The 25,682-nt window shown below is 56.7% G+C and overlaps 9 protein-coding genes across 9 annotated transcripts; 4 read left to right on the top strand and 5 right to left on the bottom strand.

The window, feature by feature from the left end:
- Nucleotides 1-850: 850 nt before the first annotated feature.
- Nucleotides 851-2,752, top strand: CHGG_08667 (uncharacterized protein; the record flags this gene model as incomplete). Its single annotated transcript, XM_001226593.1, has 1 exon — nt 851-2,752. The coding sequence occupies one exon, from the start codon at nt 851-853 to the stop codon at nt 2,750-2,752; it is 1,902 nt and encodes a 633-aa protein (XP_001226594.1).
- Nucleotides 2,753-3,679: 927 nt separating this feature from the next.
- Nucleotides 3,680-5,808, bottom strand: CHGG_08666 (uncharacterized protein; the record flags this gene model as incomplete). The annotated part of the gene is made up of 3 exons (XM_001226592.1): nt 3,680-4,494; nt 4,550-5,277; nt 5,579-5,808. 3 exons carry the CDS (start codon nt 5,806-5,808, stop codon nt 3,680-3,682), a joined length of 1,773 nt encoding a protein of 590 aa, XP_001226593.1.
- Nucleotides 5,809-6,382: 574 nt separating this feature from the next.
- CHGG_08665 (uncharacterized protein) lies at nt 6,383-7,165 on the top strand (the record flags this gene model as incomplete). Its single annotated transcript, XM_001226591.1, has 1 exon — nt 6,383-7,165. One exon carries the CDS (start codon nt 6,383-6,385, stop codon nt 7,163-7,165), a length of 783 nt encoding a protein of 260 aa, XP_001226592.1.
- A 372-nt stretch (nt 7,166-7,537) lies between these two features.
- CHGG_08664 (uncharacterized protein) lies at nt 7,538-13,033 on the bottom strand (the record flags this gene model as incomplete). Its single annotated transcript, XM_001226590.1, has 2 exons — nt 7,538-7,544; nt 7,605-13,033. The coding sequence occupies 2 exons, from the start codon at nt 13,031-13,033 to the stop codon at nt 7,538-7,540; spliced, it is 5,436 nt and encodes a 1,811-aa protein (XP_001226591.1).
- Nucleotides 13,034-15,170: 2,137 nt separating this feature from the next.
- CHGG_08663 (tubulin gamma chain) lies at nt 15,171-15,944 on the top strand (the record flags this gene model as incomplete). Its single annotated transcript, XM_001226589.1, has 1 exon — nt 15,171-15,944. One exon carries the CDS (start codon nt 15,171-15,173, stop codon nt 15,942-15,944), a length of 774 nt encoding a protein of 257 aa, XP_001226590.1.
- Nucleotides 15,945-16,465: 521 nt separating this feature from the next.
- On the bottom strand, nt 16,466-17,333 carry CHGG_08662 (uncharacterized protein; the record flags this gene model as incomplete). Its single annotated transcript, XM_001226588.1, has 3 exons — nt 16,466-16,916; nt 17,008-17,185; nt 17,291-17,333. The coding sequence occupies 3 exons, from the start codon at nt 17,331-17,333 to the stop codon at nt 16,466-16,468; spliced, it is 672 nt and encodes a 223-aa protein (XP_001226589.1).
- A 377-nt stretch (nt 17,334-17,710) lies between these two features.
- CHGG_08661 (uncharacterized protein) lies at nt 17,711-19,957 on the bottom strand (the record flags this gene model as incomplete). Its single annotated transcript, XM_001226587.1, has 1 exon — nt 17,711-19,957. The coding sequence occupies one exon, from the start codon at nt 19,955-19,957 to the stop codon at nt 17,711-17,713; it is 2,247 nt and encodes a 748-aa protein (XP_001226588.1).
- A 2,582-nt stretch (nt 19,958-22,539) lies between these two features.
- Nucleotides 22,540-22,897, bottom strand: CHGG_08660 (uncharacterized protein; the record flags this gene model as incomplete). Its single annotated transcript, XM_001226586.1, has 2 exons — nt 22,540-22,770; nt 22,865-22,897. 2 exons carry the CDS (start codon nt 22,895-22,897, stop codon nt 22,540-22,542), a joined length of 264 nt encoding a protein of 87 aa, XP_001226587.1.
- Nucleotides 22,898-23,163: 266 nt separating this feature from the next.
- CHGG_08659 (uncharacterized protein) lies at nt 23,164-24,802 on the top strand (the record flags this gene model as incomplete). Its single annotated transcript, XM_001226585.1, has 5 exons — nt 23,164-23,215; nt 23,283-23,483; nt 23,546-23,649; nt 23,864-24,060; nt 24,259-24,802. The coding sequence occupies 5 exons, from the start codon at nt 23,164-23,166 to the stop codon at nt 24,800-24,802; spliced, it is 1,098 nt and encodes a 365-aa protein (XP_001226586.1).
- Nucleotides 24,803-25,682: the final 880 nt, after the last annotated feature.

Raw genomic sequence — 25,682 nt, 5'->3', positions numbered from 1 at the left:
TTCCCCGTTTCTTGGCTGTGCTGCCCAAGTGGAAATGGGGCGCACTGGTACTCCGTCCAGGCAGCCCCACCCCTACCCAAGCCTCCCAGCCAGATCAGCCAATGTGCTACGAGATTGCCCCTTCCAGGATCAGCCCTTGGCTGTGGCCCGGGCGGCGTTAGTCACTGATTCTCGCATCCATCGTTGCCTCCCAGCTCGCATTCCAAACAATTTCCCCCCTTCTCAGCGCACGGCTCCCTTCCAACACCGCGCAACAGCACCCGTCCCTCCCCCAACCTCTCGATCGACCTCGCAATCATTGCCTTGCGAAACACTCCAAAACCTCGCAAAAAAACGTTGCGCAACCGACCATTTTCCCTTTCACAACTTCGCGCATTCCCTTTATACGAATTTATCACACTCCCTTTAATTCAGACGGTCCACGCTGTGCCCGAGACTTTAGATAGTTCTCGCGCGGTTTCCATCCGCTTCTTCGTCTGCATCAACGATCTGTCGCGGCACTGCGACCGACAGTGGCGCCAGCACCTCTCGCCTTTCATCTGGAGTGGGCCACATCAGCAGCGACCGCGCACCGGCTCCACTCGTCCCCGGCCTCGCACCTCTGACTAAGCCGAGCTATCCGGAAAGGCCAAGCCGATCAGACCCAGTCCCATCTGCAATCAATCAGACTGGGCGTTACGTCAGCCGAACACACCTCCGACCGCCCCTTAACCGCGTCGTGCTGTTGCCTTGCCTTGCAACACAACGTTCGAAACTTTCAAACCCACCACTCACCCCGTTCACTTATTTCTCAACGACGACTGTTCCTTTCACCTTTCGCGGGGCCTTCTACCAGCCACCGTTCCCGGTCATGTCAATGTTCCGCTTTTGGGCATCCGACTCGAGAGGAAGCGGCGAAACCGTAGATGGACACCGCCAGCTTCTTGATTGTGGCGACTCTATTGCGCACGGCGATTCAGGACTTACCACCCCTATCTCCCCTAAGAGACGGCGCCCAAGCTTTGCCAACAGGGTCGTCTGCGCTTATCCACCGGCCAAGCGCGTCAAGACGGAGCAGGATGGTGACTTGCCCTCCCCTGTTTCGGCATCGGCCGAGGGTGACGACCCAGGCGCGTTGTACGAGTCGAGCATGCCGCCCGACCTCGATGCGGCGAAGGAAGCCATTCAGATGCAGTTTGGACTCGAGATACTCCTGAAACATGATGAACTCCGGCTCATCAACCAGGAAATAGCCAAGTGCCAGGTTGCGCTTGAGCAACTGAGGCGTTGTCACCTCATCCCGTACCCCCTCCAGTGCCCCACGCCCAGCCAGATGGTGCAAATCAGCAACGGCAACGGACCGGCCTTGGGGTCAACAAAGCGTGGCGAGCCCGTGCCGAAATGGGCGCCGCCCTTCGGTGTCGTTGAAGGGCCGTACGCGCGTCATTATGCTAAGTGGCTGATTCCTGATCCCGTGTTTGATGGTGTCCAGTGTGAGCCCCAAGGATTGATGGATCCGGGGCGTGCGAAACACACCGCGGAAGGTAGGACGACGAGAAGCAGCGTGTCGGATGCTGTAGGGCCTGGTAAACAGCGGCCGGTCCGCGGCACCGCAGGCCAGAGGTTACAGGCGCTATCCAGTGGATACCCGCAACCGAAGGACAAGAGCACGCCCTGCACCATCACGAAAGCCGATGGCGTCGTAGTCAAGCTCATCTGCATCGACTGCCGGAGATGGGACTTTAATAGCACCCAAGGTTTCATCAACCACTGCCGCATTGCGCATCACAGAGATTTCAAAAGCCACGAGGAGGCCGCAATCGCCTCGGGCCATCCTGTCGAGGTTGACGAACGGGGCGCCATCGTTGGTGATGACCACAAGCCTCCTGCTCCCGTGCCCTCCGGGCTAGTGCATCCCCTAGCGGGCTCCGAGTCGACACCGGAGCCCCAAGCATACACTGCTCTTCTCACTCGTATCAAGGCGTCCGTTGCACTTTACAAGGCAGGGAACCTGCCGGGCGTGAACAGCATACCTGGGCTTTCAAGCTTGCCCCGCGATTCGACTGGCGCGTCTTCGCAAAACCTTGTCGGGTCTTCGGACGCTCCATATCTGTCGCGACTGATGCAGAAGAAGAAGATGGGAGGAAACCTGAAGCAGCAGGTGATGGAAGCGAAGACCAAGCTGGATTGGAACTGGCCTTCAGTTGATGTGGATTCGGAAACGGACGAGGCACCCGCAACCGAGGGCAGCGTGGCCCGAGACCAACCCTTGGCTTCGGTCGTACGCACGCCTGCTGTGATGAGGATGCCTTCTAGGGCTGCTGTGTCGCCCTCTCACCCGCCAGCTGCATATCGCGCCGCTAGCAACAAGGGTCTCCGCACGAAAACCCATGGCACCGATCCCGAGTCCCCTAATATCCCAGAAACCCCGATGTACGATGAAGAGATGGGTGTGGATCTTAGTCCAAACACCGTGATTAGCAACCATGCGCCATCTTTGGTTAGTGACGACGGGGAGTATGACGACTCCGATGATGGTTCGGCTTCGGAGACGAGTGACGCTATGGAGACGGAATCTGTTTCTGACGTCGCCGAGATCAACATCAACGACGATGGTGACGCCCGGGAAGCCTCGCCCCCGCCTGTTTCTCGCCGTCGTGGATCTACCAGCAAGGCGGCTAAGCTGAAGAAAGATGAGACCAGGCACGTTACTTTTGTGCGCCCAACCCCCGTGCCGAAGAACAACAACAAGGGCAAACGCAAGAAGATTTAAGGCCTGCACCTGCTGCGCTGGGTGCTGCAGCTGGGGCCGACGACACCGCTTTTACGACTCAAGATTCTGCACCACTATACATATTTTTAATACAATTCGGGCCCCTCCAAACGACTGAGGAGGCTCCTAGTTTTTGGATTCGCACGGCCGTCCTTCCCTTCACAACGGCAGGGTTGAAGGACTTTCTCAACACTATACATATACACCTTGTATTACAACTCCAATCTGGCATCGCAGGACTTGCCATCTGGACTGAGCGGGGAGGCAAAGGCAAAAGAATAAGATACCTGTACCATGATTTTGTCGTTTTGGCTTTTTTTGGTGAAGATGAACTTGAAGATTATGAAACTTGGCTGGGCTTTTCGGTTGGCTTGTGCTGCGAGGCACAACGAAGCAACGGCGCGTGGCACAACGGTTCTTTTAGCGGGTTGACTTTGGATTGGTTCATGGCTGCGTGTGTTTTTAAGTTACCAATGTTGTACCATTCCGCATCCATGCTCCGAGTGTAGGGGAAAGATTACGAATAGAATGAGGATGAGGTGTTTTGCTTTTAATAAAAAACTATTAAAACCCCAAGACCTTGCACTGTTGTTTTTTTCATTATGAGTTGACAGAGGATCGTACTCGTGAGCATTACAACCACCTCAGTAGCACCTCGGTAGCACATCCGGTATATGAACACAAACACAGCGAGAGCAGGAGGCAAGCAGGTGATAAATTACACGCTACATAGGTAGGTCTCTAGACAGGTGTAGTGGGCGTTCCCGCAAAATGCCAACCAGCGTAGTCGCTATCTCTGTTGCTGGCACGTCGGCAACCGCCTGACTCCTTCGATTAGGCCCCCTCTCCCACAAACCAGCTTCCCCCCTCTCGCACCAAGTCAGACTCCACCCTCTCCCTGCTTCGCCCCAGCCGACTCGAAGCTGCTCAGTCAATCTCGACATCGATGTCCAGATCCAGGGCGCCAATAATATCATCATCCATCAGCGGCTTATGAATGATAGGAACGCCCGGCTTGGCCTGGCTGCGCTGCTGCTCCTGCAGCTTGGCGATATGCGGTAGCACCGCCGCTGCGTCTCCGGCCTTGCTCGGCGTCCCGCTACCGTTGGCGGGCGTGTTGGCGCCGCGTCCGTCGGCGGCCTGCTGAGACTTCTCGATCTCGCGGGCCCGGGCGCGCTCTAGCAGCTGGGCCTTGCGGACGGACTCGGCGTTCTTGCGGCGGTTTTCGGCATTGAGCAGGGCGAGCTTCTCCTGCTGGGTCGGCCCGCGGTTCTCGTTCTTCTTCTTGGAGGAGTTGAGGGTGGTGCGGAAAGCGAGACGGGGGACTTCGAGGTTGTCGAGCTTTTCCTGGAGGCGGCTGACGGCGGCTTCGTCGCCGCGGGCGCGTGCTATATCGAGTTGCCTAGCCAGCTGGTCGCGCTCGACGCCGCTGTATTTGATGTGAAGGGCGTTCTGGCGCTTGAGCTTCTCGGATACCTCCAGATCGGTCCAGCTTCGCCCGATCAGGTTGTTGATGTCACCGATCTTGGCGACGAGTTCCGGCTTGGTGGGTATCGGAACACCTTCCGATAGGCAGACTTGCTTGTACCGGTTCCATTCGCCTTCGGTGAAGTCCCTGTCGGAACAGGTGATAAATGGCCACTCCCGCTGCGCCTTGCCGTGGGCGGCCTTGATGTAGAGGTCCACAACGATCTGATGCCCAGTGCGATCAGTTATCGCGTAGGGTCTGCCCTGGGTAAAACCTGTAGGTCGTCAGTTAGACCGTTGGGCGAGAATAGCCTCAGAAATGTAACTCACTCTTGATGACAGCCATGCGGTAAACATCTTGGCGTGTCGTAGGGTCGGGCCCGATATTGATGCGGACGAAGCAACCCGAGAGAGCCTTCTCGACGCCAGGATAGAAGCATACCTCAGCGAACCGACTTCTCCCGACGCGGATACGCTCAACATCACGCAACTCGGCCGGTGGGGTTTCTCTAGGTTCGGGTGTCCTGGACTTTTGCCGAGAGTCCCTCCGCCAGTCGTTGTCGCTGTCGTGGTCGTCGGGGCTGCGACTCCGACGGTATGAGGGGGATCGTTGCCTGCGGCGGTCGTTCTCACGTTCTCTTTGTTCCTTGCGGTTGCTGCGCTCTTCTCGGGCGCGGCGTAGCGTGTCCATTTTGTCACTACTCTCGCCGGCCTTGGTGCGAGCACGAGCCGACTTGCGTGCGGCATCTTCAAGATCGGCCGCGCTGGCCTTCCGCTTCTTGCTGTCTTTCTCCTGGTTGACTTTAAGCTGGCGCAGCATGCGGTTTTGACGAATGCGCTCATTCTCCTCCCTGCGCTCGGCTAGGATTTGTTCGCGCTCGATCTCGCGCATGCTCATGATACGCGCTCTCTCCTCATGGCTCTTGAACAGGCCTTCGACGGGATACTGCAAGTCGTCGTCCGTGCTGCGGTCACGGTTCTGGGGCGCATCGGAATCGGAGTCCGACTCGTCCATTGGAGCGGACATCTGCGAGCTGGGGGACGCCGGCGGCGAGGATCTGCGGGGAGCCATAGTGGTTAGGATGATCTATTTAAAAGTAGTTACTAGCAAATAACATCTGAAGTGTGTGGTATCGGAAGAACATTGATGAGAGGTTCTGGGTGTAAGGTGCTGAGTTCGTTTGCAGAAATTGGGAGGTGAGGCGGGGGGGGGGGGAACGAGCGCTGGGAGGTATAACAGGAAGTTGCGAAGCAAGGAATATTTCCCAACTTCGAGTGGTTGCAGCGTTCCCATCTTACAATCTCACAATAGGATATGAATGCAGTGAATAATAGCAAAAGAAGCGGGGCACAACTCACGCCTCTCCCTCATCCTCCGACTCATTATCACTTCTACTCGCACGTCTCGTTTTTTTCGCAGGCGTCTTCTTCAACGCCACACCCCTTGATGGCGTGTCCTTTTCCCTCGATGAAGCCGCTGGCGGTGACGGCGAGCGCGACTCGTTTCGGCTCATATCCATCGCTTCCTCCTCGTCCGACGACACATCACCACCGGCGAGAGCAAGTAGCTCATCATCGATATCAGACATTATGGCGACTCCAACACGGAAGGTTAAGAGTGATTAGGGTTCGTTCGTTTGCGAGGGCAGTACGGCGATTCTCGGCGTTGCAATCCGATCGGCGACGACGCGATCACGGATTGGGGAATACGGCAGCGACGGCTTTGGACGTTGTCCTTAATGAGGACGGTAATCGGAGGCGTAGGTACGTGTGTATTCACAGCATTGATGGTGAGAAACGGCGCACCGAGAAAGGAGAGGGAGCGGGAGCGGAAGTGGGGCGAAAGAAGCGCAAGTTGTTGAAGGTTTGTACGTTAAAAGAAAGAAGGGGAGTTTGCGCGGCGCGAGGCTCAACTTTAAAGATGGGAGTTTGGATGCGAGAACCCAGGCAATTGGTTCTTGGCATGCGGCAGGGGGGCAAGGTGCACTCTCAGGCGCTCAAGCCCATCCACCTGCTCGCTCCTCCGACTGGTGGCAGGCCCGGAGGTGGGGCATCGTCAAATGGACGGTCGTCGTCAAACATCGGCCATCGAGGTTCCCGGTTCCCGAGCTACAAAACCCATACCACACCACCGCACAACCACCACCTGAAGTCCAAATCGCAATGGCGTCCCCACGCCTCCTGTGGCAGCCAATGCGCCACTGCATGAGCAGAATCCTCGCACCAGCACGACAACAAACCCGTTCCATCTCGTCCACCACCACATCCGCATCCCAAGCTACAACGTCGTCATCCTCATCCCCCTCCAACACCAACACCAACACCAACACCACCTCCCAACCAAACCCAACCCCACCCCCCAAACCCAAAAAGCCCCTCACCCCCGCCCAGCAAGCCTTCCTCTCCTCGGCCCTCCGCGTCAACCAAGCCGGCGAGCTCGCCGCGACACTCATCTACACGGCGCAAACCCCGCCCGTCGTCGCGCGCGAGCCCCACCTGCGCCCTCTCATGCGGCACATGTACGAGCAAGAAGCCGGCCACCTGGCGACCTTCAACGCGCTGATCGCCAAGCACCGGGTGCGCCCCACGGCGCTGTACCCGGTATGGTCGGCGCTGGCGACGGGGCTGGGGTGGACGACGGGGGTGCTGGGCCGGGAGGCGGCCATGGCGTGCACGGAGGCGGTGGAAACTGAGATCGGCGGGCATTACAACGCGCAGATTCGGAGGTTGTTGGAGATGGTGGCCGGGTGGGAGGCCGAGGGCTATGAGGTTGGGGAGGAGCTGCGCGAGCTGATTGGGACGTTGAGGCGGATTCGGGATGAGGAGCTGGAGCATCTGGATCATGCGGTTGAGCATGACGCGAAGAAGGCGGAACCGTATTGGTTGCTGACGGGGGTTATTCGTGCCGGGTGTCGGGGTGCGATTTGGGTCAGTGAGAGGGTTTGATTTGATTAAAACGTGGGAGGTTGTATTAGAATTGGTGTGTAAGACTACAAAGTGTATATGGTCTGCGAAATAAGCCAGGTGGGAATATATAACGGTGACAAAAGGGAAGAGGGTGCCTATACGATACCCCGAGCGTGCGAGGCAAGCCCACCAAAGAAAAAATGAGATGTGGCTTGAAGGACGCCAATACACCAGAAATAATGCATGGTGGTGGTCTAGGAGTAAATGCCACAACACCAGAACGCCAGCGCAACTGCTCAAAACAACCACGGAATGCGACCCATCACTCTCACTCTCACTCTCACTATATATACCACCTCTGGAGGAAGCAAGCTTTCCTCTACCACCGCTCAGCCCCACTCACAGCCACGTTCAGTTACTGTTCACCTTGTTAGCAACTATCCATACACACGGGACCCACAAGACGCAGAAAACTTACTAGATAGCCAACGGCGCCACCTGGTCCACCTGGAACAGCCAGTTCCCATTCGTCTCCTCCACCGCGAGCCAGTCGTACGGAAACTGCACCAGCGGGCCCTGCGTCATCTGCAGCAGCTCCTCCGCGTCGGCCTTGGACAACAGCTCCTCAGGCACGCCGAAGCGTGGCCGGCTGCCCTTAGTCGTCGCGCGGCGGCGGCGCTTCTGCGAGCCTGCCGGCTTGACACCGGGACCGCTGGCGCCGCCCTGGGTAGAATCGCGGTTGCTTGTTGCCGCCGAGAGGTTGTTTCCGTTCCCGGAACCTGTGCTGACGCCCGTCGGCGGTGGCTTCTCCTGGTTGGAAAAGGTAGGACGGCGCTCCTTGCGACTGTCGGGCCGCGCGCCGAGGCGGGCGTTGGCCTCGGTGGTGGGGAGTGTGTCGCGGCTCGAGTTGATGGCGTCGTCTTGCCTCCCCACTTCGCGGTTCGTGCTCGCCCGGGGGGTCTCGTCCCGCAACCCGTCAGCCATGGCCTGCTTCTCGTCCATAGCACCGTCGCCGTGGGACGGAGTCATCTTCGTGGCGGCTTTTGCTACGCCACCGAGTTTCTCAGACACAGCAGCAGCCGCACCAGCAGCGGGGCCAGGCGCGCCGATGCCAGCGCCCGCTGCGGTTTGACCCGACGCCCCCTCGGCCGCACTGGGCTTTTCCTCTTCCTCGCTCGTTCGGTGACCATCCATGCTTGCCTTGAAACGGGCGTTATAGTTGTTGAAATCTTTATATTCGGCCCAGTTGGTCGCTTCCGAATCCGGCATGCACCGGAAAACACGCCTGTAGATCCGCGTATTGTTCTCGGCAGCACGGGACCAGACGTCGTCATAGAAAGTAGGGTTCAGAGGATCGCGCATGCAATCTTTATGGATGTCGGCTAGTTTGATATCGATGGGGAGCGAGGTAGCGTTGCCGTGAACCGGCCGGCCAGCCGAATCAACCCGGACCGGCGGCCCGCCGATGTCCGTATCATCGACAATGGGCAATGTCGGCAGCTGGTTTGCTCGGGGAAGGCCGGCTTGCTCAGTCGTTCGTCGGTCGAAGGGTGGCATCGGCGGCGCGCCCTCGTGAACCCTGGCGCTTTCGGGAGTCGCAGCACCAGACACGCGCCGAAGCTCGTGCGGGTCCCTCGGGTTGTCAAGCGTCCCCTTGCCTTCCGCCGCAACGTCCTTGAGGAGCACCTCACGGTTGTTGATGATCACGGTATCTCTACCTTGATCGAGACCTTTCTCTTGCGCATTCTTCCACCGGTCGGCGCCGAAACCCTCCACTTCTTGGTGGTGCTTCTCGACGGAGGGCTCTGCGGGGGAAGCCTGGCGCTTTGAGCTTCTCGAAAGAGTCCGCCTCCGAGCGCGAGGCTCTTCCGAGCCGGCATCGTGGTTAAAGCTATGAGGCTCCTGAGGCAGCGTTGGGGTTTTGGGTGGCTCGGTAAAGGAAGATCTTCGTCGTCTGGAACTCTCTTCCATAGGCGACGGATCAGACTCCTCCTCGTAGATTTCGTCCATCTCTGCCTCGAACTGCTCTTCGCGGTCAAGATCAGCCTGTCGCTCCTCTTCCAAGATTTCGTCCACGTCCAGGCCCAGGTGCTCTCTCATGAGCCGAAGACGGAGCGTGTGCGCGAACCGCCCGACCTGGTACGGCCGGCCCCCCATGGTCGACCAGATGAGGTCTGTATCACGGACGACGGCGGCGACTTCAGAATCGCGACTGCCCAGCATTGATCGTTCGTTGATGTTGGCCGAACCGATCAAGGCGATACGGTCATCAACAATGATGCACTTGGCATGGATGTAGAGCTGCTCTGTTGTCAGAACACCGTTGTTCAGCTTGCCCCACTGTCGGAGACTGAAGAACTGGATGTAGTCCTCCGGCTCGATGCCGGCAGCCCGTAAGCGCCCAAAGATCGAGTGCTCCCCTCGGCAGATGCTGCGGTATTGGAATTGCAGAATCAACCGGACGCTGGACCCGTCGGGTTGGTTCACCTCGTTCTGGAAACCCGGCATAAGCGGCATCACGATCACGGCACGCCAGTCCTCGTCGTTTTCGTGAGCCCGGATGATACGGCGGACCAGGGCATCGCCGATACCGTTCACGACCTTGGTATTTAAGGTTTCGGTACTAGTGATGAAGAACTGGTTCTCGATGTAGACGAAGTGGTCCGAGTTGTCAATCATTTTGATGTAGGCCGACTGAATGCTGTGCTCTGTGTCCTCGGTACCAAGCGACCACGTTGTGGCGGAACGGAGGATCTGGACTTCGCAGGTGCCATTAAGACCCATTGCCTCGAGCTCCTCTGGCTTACAGTCTGGCGGCGGCAGTAGAAACGGGGTAGGCCGTGTCGGCTTCCGTCCGCGTCGGACATAATTCCACCTCTGCACAAAGTGCCGGGTGAGATCCCGTGCCGGCTGCCCCACGACTTGCATCGCGATATCGTGCCAGGGCATGCGCGGCGTCATTGATCTGTCGTACATCTCTGCGTACGGCTCGTGGAGCTTGGAGAAATCTAGGACTCTAGGATTGGAGTAATCCTTGCCGGGGAACAGTTGGCAGTGTTCAGCGTCCTTGGGGGCGTCTTGGGGTTCGAACCCGGTGGGTTTGTCGTCCACCACGGGATGTTTAGGGGTATCCCACCGGCCGAAGCACAAGTCGATCCCACCCACGAAAGCAATATCGTGATCTACGATACAGACCTTTTCGTGGTGAGCAAAGAAGAACTGGTTCTTCTTGAACTGGTGAGGTGACCGTTGAATGAAGATGTTTGGATGGAGGTTGAGTAGTGAGAACTTGGTGTACTCTGAATCGATGGGAATGGCGGCCTCGACGTTACGATAGACAATGACGAAGACTTTGACACCTTCGGCAGCCTTCCGCTGGAGCAAACGGTCGAGACGCCACTTTTGACTGATGCAGGCGGGCCGTCTCATGTAGAGCTCGGGACTCAGCCACCAATCATGAATGTAGACGACGTCCTTCGCCATGCTGATGGCACGGGAGACATTCCACATGTAGTCGCGACCGTCGACCAACCACTGGGCATGCACTCCTGTTCGAACCGGGGCAAAACTGCCAAAGCGATTCTCGAGGTGCCAGGGAGTGTGCTTTAGCATTTCCTGGATGGATTCCTCAAACTGGGATATGAGATGCTGGTTGGGAGCAAAGAGCTTCACCTTCCGTTCCGAGGTGATGATCTTGAGTGTATGATGGCCACCAGTGGGTCGAGGTGCAGAGGGATCGAGGTTTTCAATATCCTCATCTCGCTCTCGGCTCATAGCGCGAAGCTGCTTATCTTTGCTCTTGGTGACGATCCGGAATTTGGGGTCGACGAGGTAGACATCGTAGATGTTCATATTCTCGGGCGATTCAACACATACAATGTAGCTCTGTCGGACTAGGAACCACTTTCGGCTGTGTCTCGCAATCACTTTGCCCGGTGTCAGCACGCGGCGGAAATCGAGGCCTTGGGATGACTGGATGTGCAGGTAGCATTCTTTCCCGTGGTAACTGCCCTCGGCCGCCAGCCGGACCCCCAGGGCGGACAGCTCGAGGAAGCGGCATAAGCGGTTGCTGTCTGCCCTGAACATGAGCCATCGAATCATGTCCTGGAGATACCTCTCCAGCATCCTCTGCTGCCGCTCGACATATTTCCTCTTTTGGGTGGCGGCGTCGACGACGACCTGGCCGAGGTCGGCATTTGAGCCAAGTGCGGAGGGTTTACGCCGACCACCAAGGTAAGGCATCCGTGAGCGCTTCTTGCGCATAGGCGGCCTGTCTTCCACATCGGTCCCTTCTTGTACTGTCACCTCACCGGCGGTCATCTCGCCCGCCGTCTCTTCGGCACGGGTCTCGTTGCCGAGTTCCTCTTCCTCGTTGTCGTCTAGGCCTCTCACGCCACGGAGATAGGGAAAGGCAGAAAGGGGGAAGCGTGGTTGTTTGGGCCGCCGCCCGCCATAATCGGAACTTTTGGAAGGGAACCCTTCGTTGCCCAAGGCCAGCTTGTACTTCCAGTGTAGGTTCATAATGTCCTTGATGCTCCGCTTGATTGTCCACTTCATCTGGCTCGGGCCACTCCCGTATTCGAGCTCCATGGTGAACATCCAATGCCTTTCGCTGTCCTTATCCGGGGCCGGGGTGCTGTCGGTAATACGCAGCCTTAGCTGCTCGAGCAACACCGGTATCCTCTTATTGCCGTGCTCATCGCGCTGAATCATACTTGCGAGCATCAGCACGGCGGGTGCACCGCCAAAGAGCTCTGCCATAAGTTCTGCAGATTTGGAGAAGTCGAACTGCTCGTCTTTTTTCTGGCGTAAGAAGTTTAGTGCGCCCTTGACTTGCCGCCATTTCTGGACGCCGAAAGTCGAGGCTCTGTCTGCCTTAAAGAAGGGTCTCCTGGGGGTCATGGCATCGCCATCAGATACGCCGCCGCCGCCACCACCAAGAGCAGAAAGCCGCCTGAAGTGATGGCCTACTCGAAGGCCGACAGGGCTGTCAGCGTCCTCTCCTTCCTCGCCCGGTCTAGACCTCCAGTTCATCCCCCTCCTCGAGCCACGTTGCCCGGCAAGGCGGTCACGCCCTTCACCCTCGGAAAACCCGTGGTCATCGACGCCAGCCAACGGAGTACGCCTCAGAAAGGCCAAGCGCCTCTGGGCATCCGACGTTTCGGGCCCTAGCGAGCTCATCTGTGGGGTGTTGGGGACCGAGTAGGATTCCATCCTGAGCCTCCGCATACGCCTCCTCCTCTTCTGTTTCCCTTTTGAAGGCGTAGCGGCGGTCTCGTCGGCTGTTTCCTCAGCATCTGCGTCGTCGTCACTCCCTTCGTCTGTGGCGCGGGGGAGCCGGTTTGTATATCGAAGTGCGGTTGGCGAGCTGGCTGTCGATGGTAGCTCTGGAGTCGTGGCTGGCATTCTCGGGGTCTGCGCACCGCTCGGCCCGGCGAGTTCTTTGAGCTTTGATATAAAACCCGAACCGCGGATTTTCCCCAGAGCCTCCCTCGTGTCCCAGGACCCAGTTCTCGAGTGCGCTACCGGTGGATCGGGAAGCCCATCGTCTGGGGTAAACTGCACGCTCTTCCGACCGGCAATAGGGGAGGACGGTTCGGCGACATCAGACATGGCTCTAGGCTGCGAAGGAATGTCGGTATTTGATGTCGGTGTCTGGGATGAGCCCGGGAAATTTGCTTGAGGAGATATCCTCTCGTGAGGGTTCCCCCCGTTTAAGTAGTCAGCTGCTTCGTTCTCGGCGGTGCTCGATTTCGCGGCAAAGTCAAATTCGTCTGAAGCTAGAGGTGTCGCCGGACCAAACACCTTGGCTTGTGGGATCGTGGGTAACTCGGTGAAAGTGCCCGAAGATAATGTGGACTCCTTCCGGGCCACACCGGTAGGGTCGGCTCGGGTTGTTTCTGCCATGGCTGCTGGAAGCAGATTGGCACGTTTCGATGGTTTCGATCCTCAATAGCGAGGCATGGCACACCCGATTCAACAAAGCACTGCCCGAGGACCCCAACGGCAGAGTTGCGAGCGTTGCACCAACACGTCGTTGTCTAACGCCTCCGTAATGCTGAGCGGCGCGGCTATATTTGGTGGGTAGCAGGGGTGCGTGTGAGCGCACGCGACCGCAGTGCTAATTCGAACGCAGAATGGCTATATCGATGGGACACGTGGGAGTGTCAAGGAAATGCGGTTTGTTGATATACACGGTCGGGCTTCAAGGTGGTCGGTTGGGAAAATAGTTCGGATCCAATGCTGGGATCGATGGTATACAGCTTTTGTCCCACCTATTCGTTTGAACTCTGGTTTTCCTTCGGCGGCGTTAGTTAAACCGGCGCATGCAACTATCAGTTTCTGTACGGTCGTTGGCTCTCTTCTTGCGCAAGTTGCCGGTTGAGGTGCATCGACCTGGTATTCGGAACAGGGATCTGGCGCAAATCACAGCAATGGCCGTGTAATTTGGATGCGTGGAGTCTCATCGTAGCGATCCACATTGCAACCGCCCCTCAAAACCCCGGCACTCGGGCCCATGTTTCAAGTTGACCGCCCATCGCTTGGGTTGAGCACCCTCTGGCCAAAAAAGCCGAACTTGAAAGGCAAAACCCCGCGAAAGAAATAGGAAAGAAAACTAAGAAAATAGAAAGCGATAAGAAAAAAAGGGTAAAGTAAGCCGAGAAGAAATTAATGAAAAGAATCCCAGCAAAATAAAAACTATCTTTAGACTCTGGGCCCTTGCCGGCACCTATATGGAAGCATGGGCACTTGGAGTTCAGCTTATTTTGTCAGGGGGGACTTTGGTTTAATCTACAGCATACACGTATTTTTCGTTGGGTTACACATCAGATTTACCTTTCTGACGAGCCACACGACAAAGAGTGCATACCTAGATAGTCCTAACTACCGTCTATATCTTTAGAGTGTGGAGCATAAAACAAACAGCCTTTGAATAGTTCGGTGAATAGGCAAACCGGTGTCGACAGAAGTCCCGTGGTCCAAGTGCAAGTGCAAGTGTATTTAAAGTGCAAGGGCGACCACTTTGTCGCAGCGGGTTGGCGGGGTCAAGAATTCGCGTCTCCATTGGCAAACGCGTCTGCATCTTGGACTGACAAGCCCAGCAACCACCACGATGCCCAGGTACAGAAAATACGTCTATCGACCCGTCCGGGACACGACTTCTGACATGGCCACAGAGAGATAATTACAGTTCAGGCGGGCCAGTGCGGCAATAGCAGTCAGTTTCTTTCCCTCAGCGCGTCGGGCATGCATAGTCCAACATATCCCCGAACACACACAAGGTTAACATAACGGCATTAAGTTGGCAGTGAATTCTGGCAGCAACTTTGCCAGGAGCATGGTATCAACCAAGACGGTAATCTTGAGGAGTTTGCGACCGAAGGCGGCGACCGCAAGGATGTCTTCTACTACCAGAGCGACGACACACGATACATCCCAAGGGCCATCCTCATCGACCTCGAGCCACGGGTACGCCATGCCCCTCTTGTTAACTGCGGACACGCCCCGCTAAGTCTTATCACAGGTAATTCAAGGCATACAATCGGGTCCATATAAAAACATATACAACCCCGAAAACTTCTACGTTAACCACGAGGGTCTCGGAGCCGGCAACAACTGGGGTCATGGATACCAGCAAGGAGAGTCGGTGCACGAAGAGATCATGGAGATGATTGACCGGGAAGCGGACGGCAGTGACTCGCTCGAGGTGATTAGGCGGCTGCGGCCACACCACGCGTAAATATACACACCACGCATGCTGACCGATTGACAGGGCTTCATGATGCTGCACTCCATTGCCGGTGGTACTGGGTCCGGTTTAGGGTCATTTCTCCTCGAGAGGTTGAACGACCGCTTCCCGAAAAAGATTATACAGACATACTCGGTTTTCCCAAACACACAAACCGACGACGTGGTTGTCCATCCTTACAACAGCATGCTGGCCATGAGACGGCTGACGCAAAACGCCGACTCGGTCGTCGTCCTCGACAACGCAGCCCTCAGCCACATTGCTGCCGATAGGCTTCACCTCGCGACGACATCCATGTCGCAGACGAACCAGTTGGTGTCGACAGTAATGTCGGCCAGCACCACTACCCTCAGGTATCCCGGGTATATGCACAACGACCTCGTCAGCATCCTAGCGTCGCTCATCCCCACGCCGCGATGCCACTTCCTCATGACAGCCTACACGCCCTTCACCGGTGACCAAGTTGAGCAGGCCAAGACTGTCCGCAAGACCACCGTGCTCGATGTCATGCGGCGGCTTCTGCAGCCCAAGAACCGCATGGTGTCGACGATCCCGGGGAAGAAGAGCTGTTACATCTCTATCCTCAATGTCATCCAGGGCGAGGTGGATCCGACGGATGTACACAAGAGTTTGCTGCGTATCCGGGAGCGCCGCCTGGCCACCTTCATCCCTTGGGGACCCGCAAGCATTCAGGTGGCGCTGACGAAGCGAAGCCCCTACATCCCTATGGCGCACCGCGTGAGTGGGTTGATGCTTGCCAACCACACCAGCATCGCCACGGTAAGGTTTCCTGCACAAATCACCTTGTCTTCCCATTTTACTAATTCGTCCGTCCAGCTCTTCAAGAGGATATTCAGGCAATACGAGGGTATGCGAAAACGGAACGCCTTCGTGGACGCGTACAAGAAGACCACCCCGTTCTCTGATAGTCTCAGCGAATTTGACGAGGCGAAGGAGGTTGTGTCGGACCTCATCGCTGAGTATGAGGCAGCTGAGGATGCCAATTATCTCAACCCGGACGCAGGGGAACAGGCGACGTCGGCCGAGACTGACAAACGGATGGGATGAGAGATGACCGAGGAGCGGCAGTGATGATGCTGCGGGGTAACGACGAGGGCTTTTCTTAAAAGGTTTGCCTTGGAAGAATTACCCAGAGGTATTGGGATGGTGTCATGACCACGGCGTTCAGGAGCACGAGGTGGCTGGGGCTCTCCTGCATCTTTATCATTTCGTAGCCAGATTGTGTTATTCACCCGGCGTATTTTGACTACTACAATCGGAGCCGTCTCTGTGTGTCCGAGGAGCAGAAAGGGACCGATCACGCCATCTGAATGTCGAGCAAGCAATGAGCATACTGTACAGCCCAAACCCATTCTGCTCGGGCAATTCTAGTCCCTATGTACAGAGCTGGCACCCCAGGACAACAAATAAAAGGCTGTCTGGCAAGATGGGCAGATCGCTGCCACCAATTCCTCGATCCCAAAGCTCTACTTTTCCCTAAAGCCACTCAAGGCCAGGGGTATTCCCCTATCCGCCACCACCCCCACCATAACAGCTTCCACCACCCTCCATGCACCATAGCCACCAGCCTACTTGCGGTACCACATCCTCGTGATCTTGGTATTCCGCATCTTCCTCTGCAGCTGGAAAATCCCGTACATCAGGGCCTCGCTCGTGGGCGGGCAGCCGGGGACGTAGACATCGACGGGGACGATACGGTCGCAGCCGCGCACGACGCTGTAACTATAATGGTAGTAGCCGCCGCCGTTGGCGCAGCTGCCCATGCTGATGACCCAGCGCGGGTCGGGCATCTGGTCGTAGACCTGGCGCAGCGCCGGCGCCATCTTGTTGGTCAGCGTGCCCGCCACGATCATGACGTCCGACTGCCGCGGCGACGCGCGGAAAATGATGCCCAGCCTGTCTTGATCGTACCGCGGCGCCGACAGGTGCATCATCTCCACGGCGCAGCACGCCAGCCCGAAGGTCATGGGCCAAAGGGACCCCTGGCGCGCCCAGTTGGTCATGATGTCGAGGGTTGTGCTAGCGGAAAAGGGGTGGATGTTAGCGGGGGGTTGTGGGGTCAGGAATGCGGCTGTCTGTCGGCCATCAGGGTGGGAGAGTGAATGCGTACAGCGCGTATTGGACGAGCCCCTTGGTGGGCTCCTGACTGGGGAGCGGGACTTCCTTGCGGTCCGGTTTTGCGAGGCCGTACCCGGCGTGCGGCTGGACGGCGCTGGCGGCATCTTTGTGAGAGGAGGTCGAGAAAGCGGCGGCGGCGCGGAAGGGGGCGAGTGCAGTGGTTGGCCTCGCTGTTAATTGACCGAATCGTTAGCCTCAAAGCTTCCAATGGATGGTGCAAGACTCATTCATGTTTCCTAGGAACTCGGGCACCGGGAAATCGGTGGCAAACTCACCTCGTAGGGCCAACGAGGCGCCCGTCCTCGCAGAAGACAACATCTTGTGATTGTGTGCCGAAACGGGCTGGAAGGAGTGGAGAGATCCAAGTCGGCAGACGTCGCGAGCAAAAGGGTCCCTCCCCACGTCAGTTCGAACGGTCGTTGCGTTGATATCCCCGATCGCTTTTCGCCGCATAACGCACGGGCCAAGTTGCTGAGCACAAATATCCAATTCATTATTGGCTCGAGACGGGGAGCCGGGCCCACAGGTTCAACGCCATGTTTTCCCGGGGTTTTGCCTCATAAAGCTCCTCCACCGTACGTCACTCACTTGTTGCATTGAAATTACCAGATAGTAAACGCAATCATTCTCTCTTTACACAGCAATGAGAAAGATGGCTCGTGGTTGAGGACAAGAATCTCTCTTGCGTAATTACATCACAGCTTAAACGCCCCGCTACTTTGCGGCCCTTTTTGCTCCACCACCTTCTTCCCATCCAAGCCCACTACCTCTCCCTTGCGGTTGATAACCTTGACCCCACCCTTCTTCAGATCACCCATCGTCTCGCGCTGCGCCTGAGCCTTCTTACTCGTTTGTTTGCCCGCATCGGTGCCACCGGCCTTGCGAATGCGCTCCTTGTCACGCCGGCGCCTCCGCAGCTTCTCCTCGCGGCTCATCTCTTGCTTGGCTACTGGCAGCCCGCTCTTGGCCACCACCTCACCCTTCTCAGCAGTATCCTTGCTGGGAGCGTACACCTCTTGCGGTGCGATCATGCTCTCGCCGCCGGCCACGCCCTGGGCGGTCGTGGGCTGCGCATCTTCCATTGCGACAGTCGCAACATCAGCAACGACAGTGAGCGTCGGCGCGGCAGGCTTGGGCTTGTAGTGCCAGCTGCTGAGCGCGTCGAGCTTGGCGCTGATCTCCTTCCACATATTCTTGATCTCCTCCTCATCACGGCGCAGCTTTTCATCGGCTTGGCTGACGTAGGCGTCGGGGTTCGACTTCTTGACGTGCTCCTCCTCGTAGATCTCGGCCAAACTTTGCTTGCCCTTGGTATCGTCCACGTCGACAAGGCCGCGGCGCGCGTCGCTTGGGTTACCGAGGGTGTCCGGGCGTCTGCGAAGCACCTCGTCGAATTCTTGGGCGAGGATGCGGCGCTTGATGAGCTCTTCGATGGATTCGGAAACTTCTTCGGTGATGACGGGGACTGGCTTGCCGACATGCTCAAAGTCCATGTCTTCTTCCAGCAGCGAGTTGAGCGGCCGGTCGACTGCGGTGGCTTCGCCAGAAAGTGTCCAAGCCCGCTTGGCAACTAACTCGCCTTCAAGCTTTCGTATTTCCGCCGCCACCTTGGCTTGTCTCCGTTCGTGAGCCGAGCGGCGTGACCGAGGGTCACCAGCCGAGACATCAGAGAGCGCATCCTCAGAATCGGACCTCTCGGACAAATCGTCGAAGAGATCGCGACGGACATCGTTCTCAGCCCTCTCAACGTCGGCTTCGTCCGGTCTTGAAGCTTCAGGGAAATCCTGGCGCTTTTTGAAGCTGCCGGGCTTCTTCTTTTTCCTCGGCGGGGCAAAAAAGTCCTTGTAGTAGATGTCGTTGGCGGTGAGATCGAGACCCATGTCATTGAGATCATCGTCTAGGTTCCCCCCGTCATCCTCATCGTCTTCGTCGTCCAGGTCTTCTAGGTCCTTCTTGCTCAGCGCGGGCCCTGCCTCGTCCTCGTCCTCATCCTCGTCCATATCCGGTTCCGACTCGTCATCGTCACCCGCATCCCTCTTCTTGCGGGGCTTTTTCGCTGAGAAAGGATCGCCATGCCAGTCGACCGACTCGTCGTCACTGAAGTGATCCGTATTCGGGTCCGCGCGTGCGTCTTGGTCCTCAAACCATTGTGTTTGTTTGTTGAAGTCGTCTATCGAGAAGAAACCATCGTTGAGTCCATTCGGATCCTCGACAAGCTCTTCTTCGGGCTCGTCGTCGTAGTCGTCTTCTCCTTCTTCTTCCTCCCCATCTTCCTCAGCATCTAGTGCCTCTTCATCGGCATCCTCTTCCTCTTCGTCGTCCTCAGCCTCCATGTCGACCATATCCTCGTCTTCGTCAACTTGGCTTGCACCTTCGTCATCCGACTCTTCGGTGTCGCCGTCACTGGCAGACTCATCTTCTCCGGAGCTGATTTCGAAGCCGTCCTCACCAAATTCAATGGCCGTGGTGTCCTCCGCGTTATCTCCCAAACCCTGCACAACCGCTTCGTTCTCCTCAAGCTCCTCAAGAACCCGGGTAGACTCCTGGAGGGCGCTGGTGATGATCTTTTTGGCTTGCTGCCACACCTGGCCCGTCTCGAAACCGTCAACGTGCAGTTTCCTAATCTTCAAGACTGCGGCCTTATCCTGGTTGCCATCTCGCTTCCGCTTCTTGCCTGCATCCCGTAACCTCTGCTGCTGCTGGTCAGCGACCTGGCCGGCTAGCGCATCGAGTGTCTCCTTGGCTAGCTGGAGAGACCCTGTTGGGAGTAGGGGTGACGGCTGGAGGAAGGCGTGCCGATTGGAGGGGAACGTCGAGTCGAGAAACACCGTAGTGGCCGAAACGCTCTCAGATTGAACGACGGATTGCGCCATGGCCGGGGCGTGTGAGAGGGTATGCGACGTCGAGGTGAGCGAGGATGTCGTGCTGCTCGCGACCGCCATGCTTATGTTTTCTAAGCACAGACACCAACCAACACCAGTGCAGACGAACAGAAGCTGAGGAACCCAGTGCCCGTTGCACAGAACACGGATTTTTGGGGCCGTTCTGTCTGCCAAAAAATTTCGGGTGGTTCGACATGAGACCCCACCTCGACTGATGGTTTTGGCCAATCAAAGTTATGTTCAAAGGCGGTGGGAGAGATGCGGGCCCCTCTCGCTCGTGCTCCGCAAAAAAGCGGTGGTTTCTTGGCCGGCAGAACTCGGGCTGTCGGGTCACCAAATCGCGAAATCGTCATCAGTGACTTCTGTAACGTCTTCGCAGCATTCACAACAACCCCGCCGCTCTGAATCGCTTCAGTACTACTTTATCTGTTCATATTTCTGACCGGAGCAGCGTCAAATGATACCTACGCATTGTACGCTGGAACTATTACGATGTTGCGATTGGTACGGCTAATGACTGAGATAGGTCCCGTGTATATTTTTGACCACCGAGACAACACCGCACTGTTGTTTGATCGATCGCAAGTGAACAGAATCGCGCTGCAATTGTGCAATTGAGCAGGAAAATACGCTTTTGATGGCACCGCCGTGGAAAACTCCACCTTTTGTGGATTTGGAGTGTTCCGGCCATGGTCGAGGCTCTGTTTCACTTGGCCCCCCGGCAGTACCCGCTCCAGCCCGTTCACATACTCCGAAGTTCCTATGAATACTAACAAAGCATGCATCGAGCAAACATCCTTCCTCCCCATGGGGAAGGGCCTGTTATATCCATAAAAATGATTCAATTCATTCTTATTCGCCAATTCGTTCTTTCGCCTATCGGAGCCACGACACACAACAATCGGCCCTGCCGACATCGCCAACACAACATCCCAGCATGTATTTCCAACAGCCGGCCATTGAACCTGGGCGTCCCGCGGGTCGACTCGCCTAGGCTCTCAGACTCGAGTCGTCGACAGGATCTGGAACCGGCGGCTTGAATCAATGCTGCGAAACAGCGGAGAACGGGTGTGGGAGGCACGTGCTTGATTGGCGTAACACCCAAACCCGCGGCCAAAGATGGTTACATTCCTGTTGCGGTGCGTCTTCCGTCACACACGGCAACGACGGTTGTCCGTCCCGCACCATTCTCCCACAAAACCGCTGAGCGGTCTGCGGGAGCTCGGGGAGTTGATCACGCGAGGGCTTGCCTTTCCGAAAAACATGGTTCTTTGCGTGCCACAGCTGCATGGCAGGCAACCACGCCCGAGCACACTGGGGCAAACATACCATCATCCCCACCGCCTAGCCGCGAAAATCTTCGGCAGCCGGGTGTTCCTCGCTTCGACCCTCATCTCCTTTTGGCTTCTGGGTCGATTGTGGTGCTCTCTTGGCTCATCGACGCTAACACCGTCGACATTGGGACTCAACCCGAGGCCAACAACAATCAACGCACACGTCACTAACGTCCTAACGCCGCTCAGAGCAAATCACAGGGCAAGATCATCGGGACAGCTCAAACTCAAGAGCTTGGCTTGACACACGTGAGCACTTGCCTTTAGGGTCCAAACGACCCCTGCTGCCCCACGCCTTGTCGCTGAGGCTTAGCGCTGGCCCTATGAGCACAATGTCTCCATCTGGTGGCGGGAATTCGGATGAGACCGACGTGCAACCAACCACAGCTGTAAGACGAAAAGAATCTTCGGGATCGAAGGAGCGACACGGGCTCGCCTGAGAGAAGTTCCATTGAGTCGAACCCGCAAATAGTTATCAGTTCTTGCACCGGTGAAGATTACGGGGTGAAACAAACGAGGGCATTCCCTGTCTCCGGTAGCATCGTCACCGAAAAAAAAGGTGAGCTTGCAAGGTTCTCGGATACCTGAGCCGCAGAGACGCCATGCAGCCTGCATGCAATACAAGAACTAGTGCTTGTCGACGTTGCTATCTCGGCCTCGGGTAAGAGCCCTTTCTTGTTCCATTGAGTTCTTCCGCGGCTGGCCCCAACACCGGCATCAAATGTAACGGTCCTGGGGGTGGTTGGTAGCCAGTCAGAGCCGTCTCTTGGCCCACGTGCTTGCGAGAGAGCACGACGTCCATCTTCGAAGCCAACGACCGTTTCATCAACGACGGCCAAAGCGGGCGGATAAACAGCTTCACCAAAACATAGCGGGGAAGATTGGCAGGGCCCTCGACCGAACATTGACGATCTCGAGAGAGAAGGCCCCTCTCTCACAACTATTGGTAACGAACCACTATTGCAGGCCGGGGTGCACCACAGGCAACTCGCCTCGACATTGGTCACGCAGCATCGCTCCTGAGAGCATCGGTCTAACTGTCGCCATAGTGGCAAAAACTGATGCGCCATGCAAGTGCTCGTCGAACCGCAGGTGTTGAGTTTTGATTACCCATGTGCCATGGACACGGCAGTGCCCAGTGCGGTCGGCGCCAATTGATACTTTTGAGGTTTTTCAATCTGTTTCAATCGGCCTATGAAAGCGCTGATGAACCGGATAACTCCCGAGTGCCGGAGCGATCCTCCAGCAGCCCGTCCCGGCGTCCATGGAGACTGGCTGTCTTTTCAAGCTTTGAGCCAATGCAACATTTCAGATGGACCATTCAGCGAGCGGCACCGGTATAGCAGCCGGCTGCTTGGGGCAAGTCTTGAGGGGCCTGCTGCTGGTGCACGGTGGACCACAATCTGTCGCCGTGGCGGGGTCGATGACGGAACAGGGATCTGGATGCACCAGGCCCCTACCCTTGCTCAGCTGCAAGTTGGGTATCCTCCTCTCCTTTTGCAGCGATCGCTCCGCAGCCCGCATGTGCTTGCCTCCCCCCTGCCCAGACGAGCCAGGCCAAAGCATGCCAAGCCAGACCCTCCAAGAAACAAAAGCCCCACCAGAAGGTACCGTTTTGTATAATTTCCACAACCCGGGATGACAACGGCGCCTTCTTCCTGGCCATTGTTGGTTTCATCGTTGGCTTTAAGAATTGCACAGCCACGTACTTGTCTCTTTCTGCGCTCCATCTCTGCTCCGAATACTTTTATTCTCGAAAAATCCCCATCATATATTAGAAGCCAGTAAACGTCATTCCCGCCTTTCGTAGGTAACTATCCCGAGCCGAATTTCAGACGGAGCCTTTAGTTGCCTGCCGCGCCGTCCCATCAACTCATTCCATCGATCCTCCCCCACCAAGGGTCACACGTCATCGTCGAGACCACGATAGGAATGAAATACGGGGAACAGTTCGAGAAGGAATCTGTGCCACAATGGAGCCTTCGTATGTCTAACCGTCAAGAAAACCGAATGACGTCGGAATGGTTGTCGCTCATGCGTTCATGTTTTAGATAATATCGACTACAATTCGCTAAAGCATCACATCAAGGTGCACACAACCAGGGACCAAGCCACGGCGATAGCGATACCGGGTCGCCCAAACACGGCTCTCCACAAGTTTGAGGATGATTTTTACTCGGAGCTGTGCCGGCAGCACGACCGGGTCGAGCTATTTGTTTCGAGCAAGGCCGACGAAATTGTGAGGCGACTGCGTAAGTACCCGACGGGCCCACGCTTGAGAGCGCCAACCAACTAAACCAATTCCACGTCACAGACCACCTCTCGAGCCAAATTCACCGACTGATACTACGATGTGCAACCTCGGGGCGGAACCGCATGTCCCTTAAACGGCGGCAACGGTTCGCCAAATACGAGCAGGTACTGCTGCAATGCGGCGACGACATCAAGTCTCTCCAGCGCTTCGTCAACGCCCAAGTGGTCGCCTTCCGCAAGATTCTTAAGAAGTACAGAAAGTGGACTGGCTCATCGACGTTGAGGATCCCGCTTCAAAGACAGCATGCTGTCCAACCCCAAGAGCTTCACCAGGCGCGACTTCGCCCAGCTGCAGTCACACCACGATGATCTACTACAGACATTGCATGCGGCCTTGCCTGCCGGCAGCGTTGGCTCGCCGGAACCCGAACCCCGACTTCTCCTGCCCCGGTACCGCGCAGCTCTCGCCGAGCGAGACAATGGTCGACCCCGAATCGCAACCGGCCACGGGGTATTGGATACGAATATGAGTACGGCAGCGAAGCAGGCGACTTCGATCGCAATGGCGGACGACCAGTACGCTATTTATATTGACCCCAACCAGGGACAACTTCTTCCCGGGTCTCAAAACCCTCCGGGTCTTCTTCTCGAGACCTATCACCAAAACTAACCGCCTGGATATCCTTTCCACCCCGAATCCGACTTTCCAACCGCCGATCTTGAGCGTGGCCCCCTCCTTCCCACTCACACCAATGATGGGTACGGCTCAACCAGCACCCCACCGGAGCCAAGCTACTTCAACAGCCCCCCTGGTGGGACCAATACCAACACGACCGACACAGACCTGGAGGATGACCGGACCTCGTCTTCGCGACAAGCATCCAACGGCCACAGCCGGCGTGGGTCTGTAAATAGGGGCTACACATCCTCTTCGGATGACCAGATGTTTTTCCCATCTGGGTACAGCACGCATTATGCAGCGCTACCAAGCGTCGAGGAGCAGCGCGTAGTCCGGTACCGAGAACGGGTGCTGCGGTGGGGGACGTGGGGGTGTTATGGTACCGCGTTCGTGCTGATGGGCATCGCAACCGTGCTGATCGTCGCGGGGCGGCAGAAGATGAGGCTCGAGGTGGATGCGGGTGTCATCCTCGGGATCATGGCGAGCCTCGGGTTGGCGTGCGGCGGCTTATGTATGACGAGTTCGCGGACGGATAAGCTCGGGCTGATGGGGCGGTTGGCTGTTTGGTCCGTGTTTGTGGTGATATGCGTGGCGAACGGCGTTTTGTTGGTGCTGCTGATGGGGAATGCGAAGATATGACGGGGGGTATGAGAAAGCAAACCGTCGGGAACACCATCGGCGTGTACTCGGTGCCGTTTTGATTTCTTATTCTTTTTCATTGGTTCTTTCTTTCTTTTTGCATGCCTCATAGCTCGAGACACCACTCCGTGTGGAGCCGGGCAAGAGGCCTCACGAACGAATACCCGGATGGTTGCATGGTGCGGTAGACGGATCAAGGCATAGGACGCGAGGGCATTGGGCAGTCGGATAAGATGGAGGCACAGCGACCTAGAATGGGGGCGCGGTGCATGTACATACTGACAAGATGACGAGGGCACGAAATCGAGGTGTTTGTCCCGCGATTGGGGCCAAAATACAGATTCGGACTTGCAGGCCGATTGCCACAATCGCATATATCCCGTGTAGACAGGCATTTGTTTCTCGTGACGCTGCTGTGCCACCTTGGTACCTTGATTGAGTGGAATTGTCTGCTCGGAAGGATTGTATTGACCACTGCTGATTAACGAGAACGTTGACCCCGATGTCACTTAGTTAGACTTGTAAGCCGCTTCTCCGCATCAGCCCCTCAGAATATCCACTCCATCTCACCCTCACACTCACTTACACAAATACACACTTGTAAAAGATACCACATACGCCAGAGTCAACCAAACTCGCGATCAAAATGGCACAGAAACTCGCAATAAGCTAACCACCTGGTTTCCCCAGGCTCAGCATCCCATCATCATCAGTGCCCGATGCTAGGGGACCTCCAATGGCACTCTCGCAGCAGAAGTCTCTAAAGCAGGGGGCATCGGTAGGTCCTCATTCTCTTTCTCGGCCAAGCCGGTATGTCTAAGAAGTTCCAAAAACTAACAAGAAAAAAAAGGAATAATCCCTGGTGGCTTCAACTTCCTCC

This window comes from Chaetomium globosum, genomic scaffold (genome assembly GCF_000143365.1).
Source record: "Chaetomium globosum CBS 148.51 scaffold_6 genomic scaffold, whole genome shotgun sequence".
Classification (NCBI taxonomy): Eukaryota; Fungi; Ascomycota; class Sordariomycetes; order Sordariales; family Chaetomiaceae; genus Chaetomium; species Chaetomium globosum.
The sequence above is the reverse complement of the archived record's forward strand: the minus strand, read 5'-3'. Positions and strand labels throughout refer to the sequence as shown.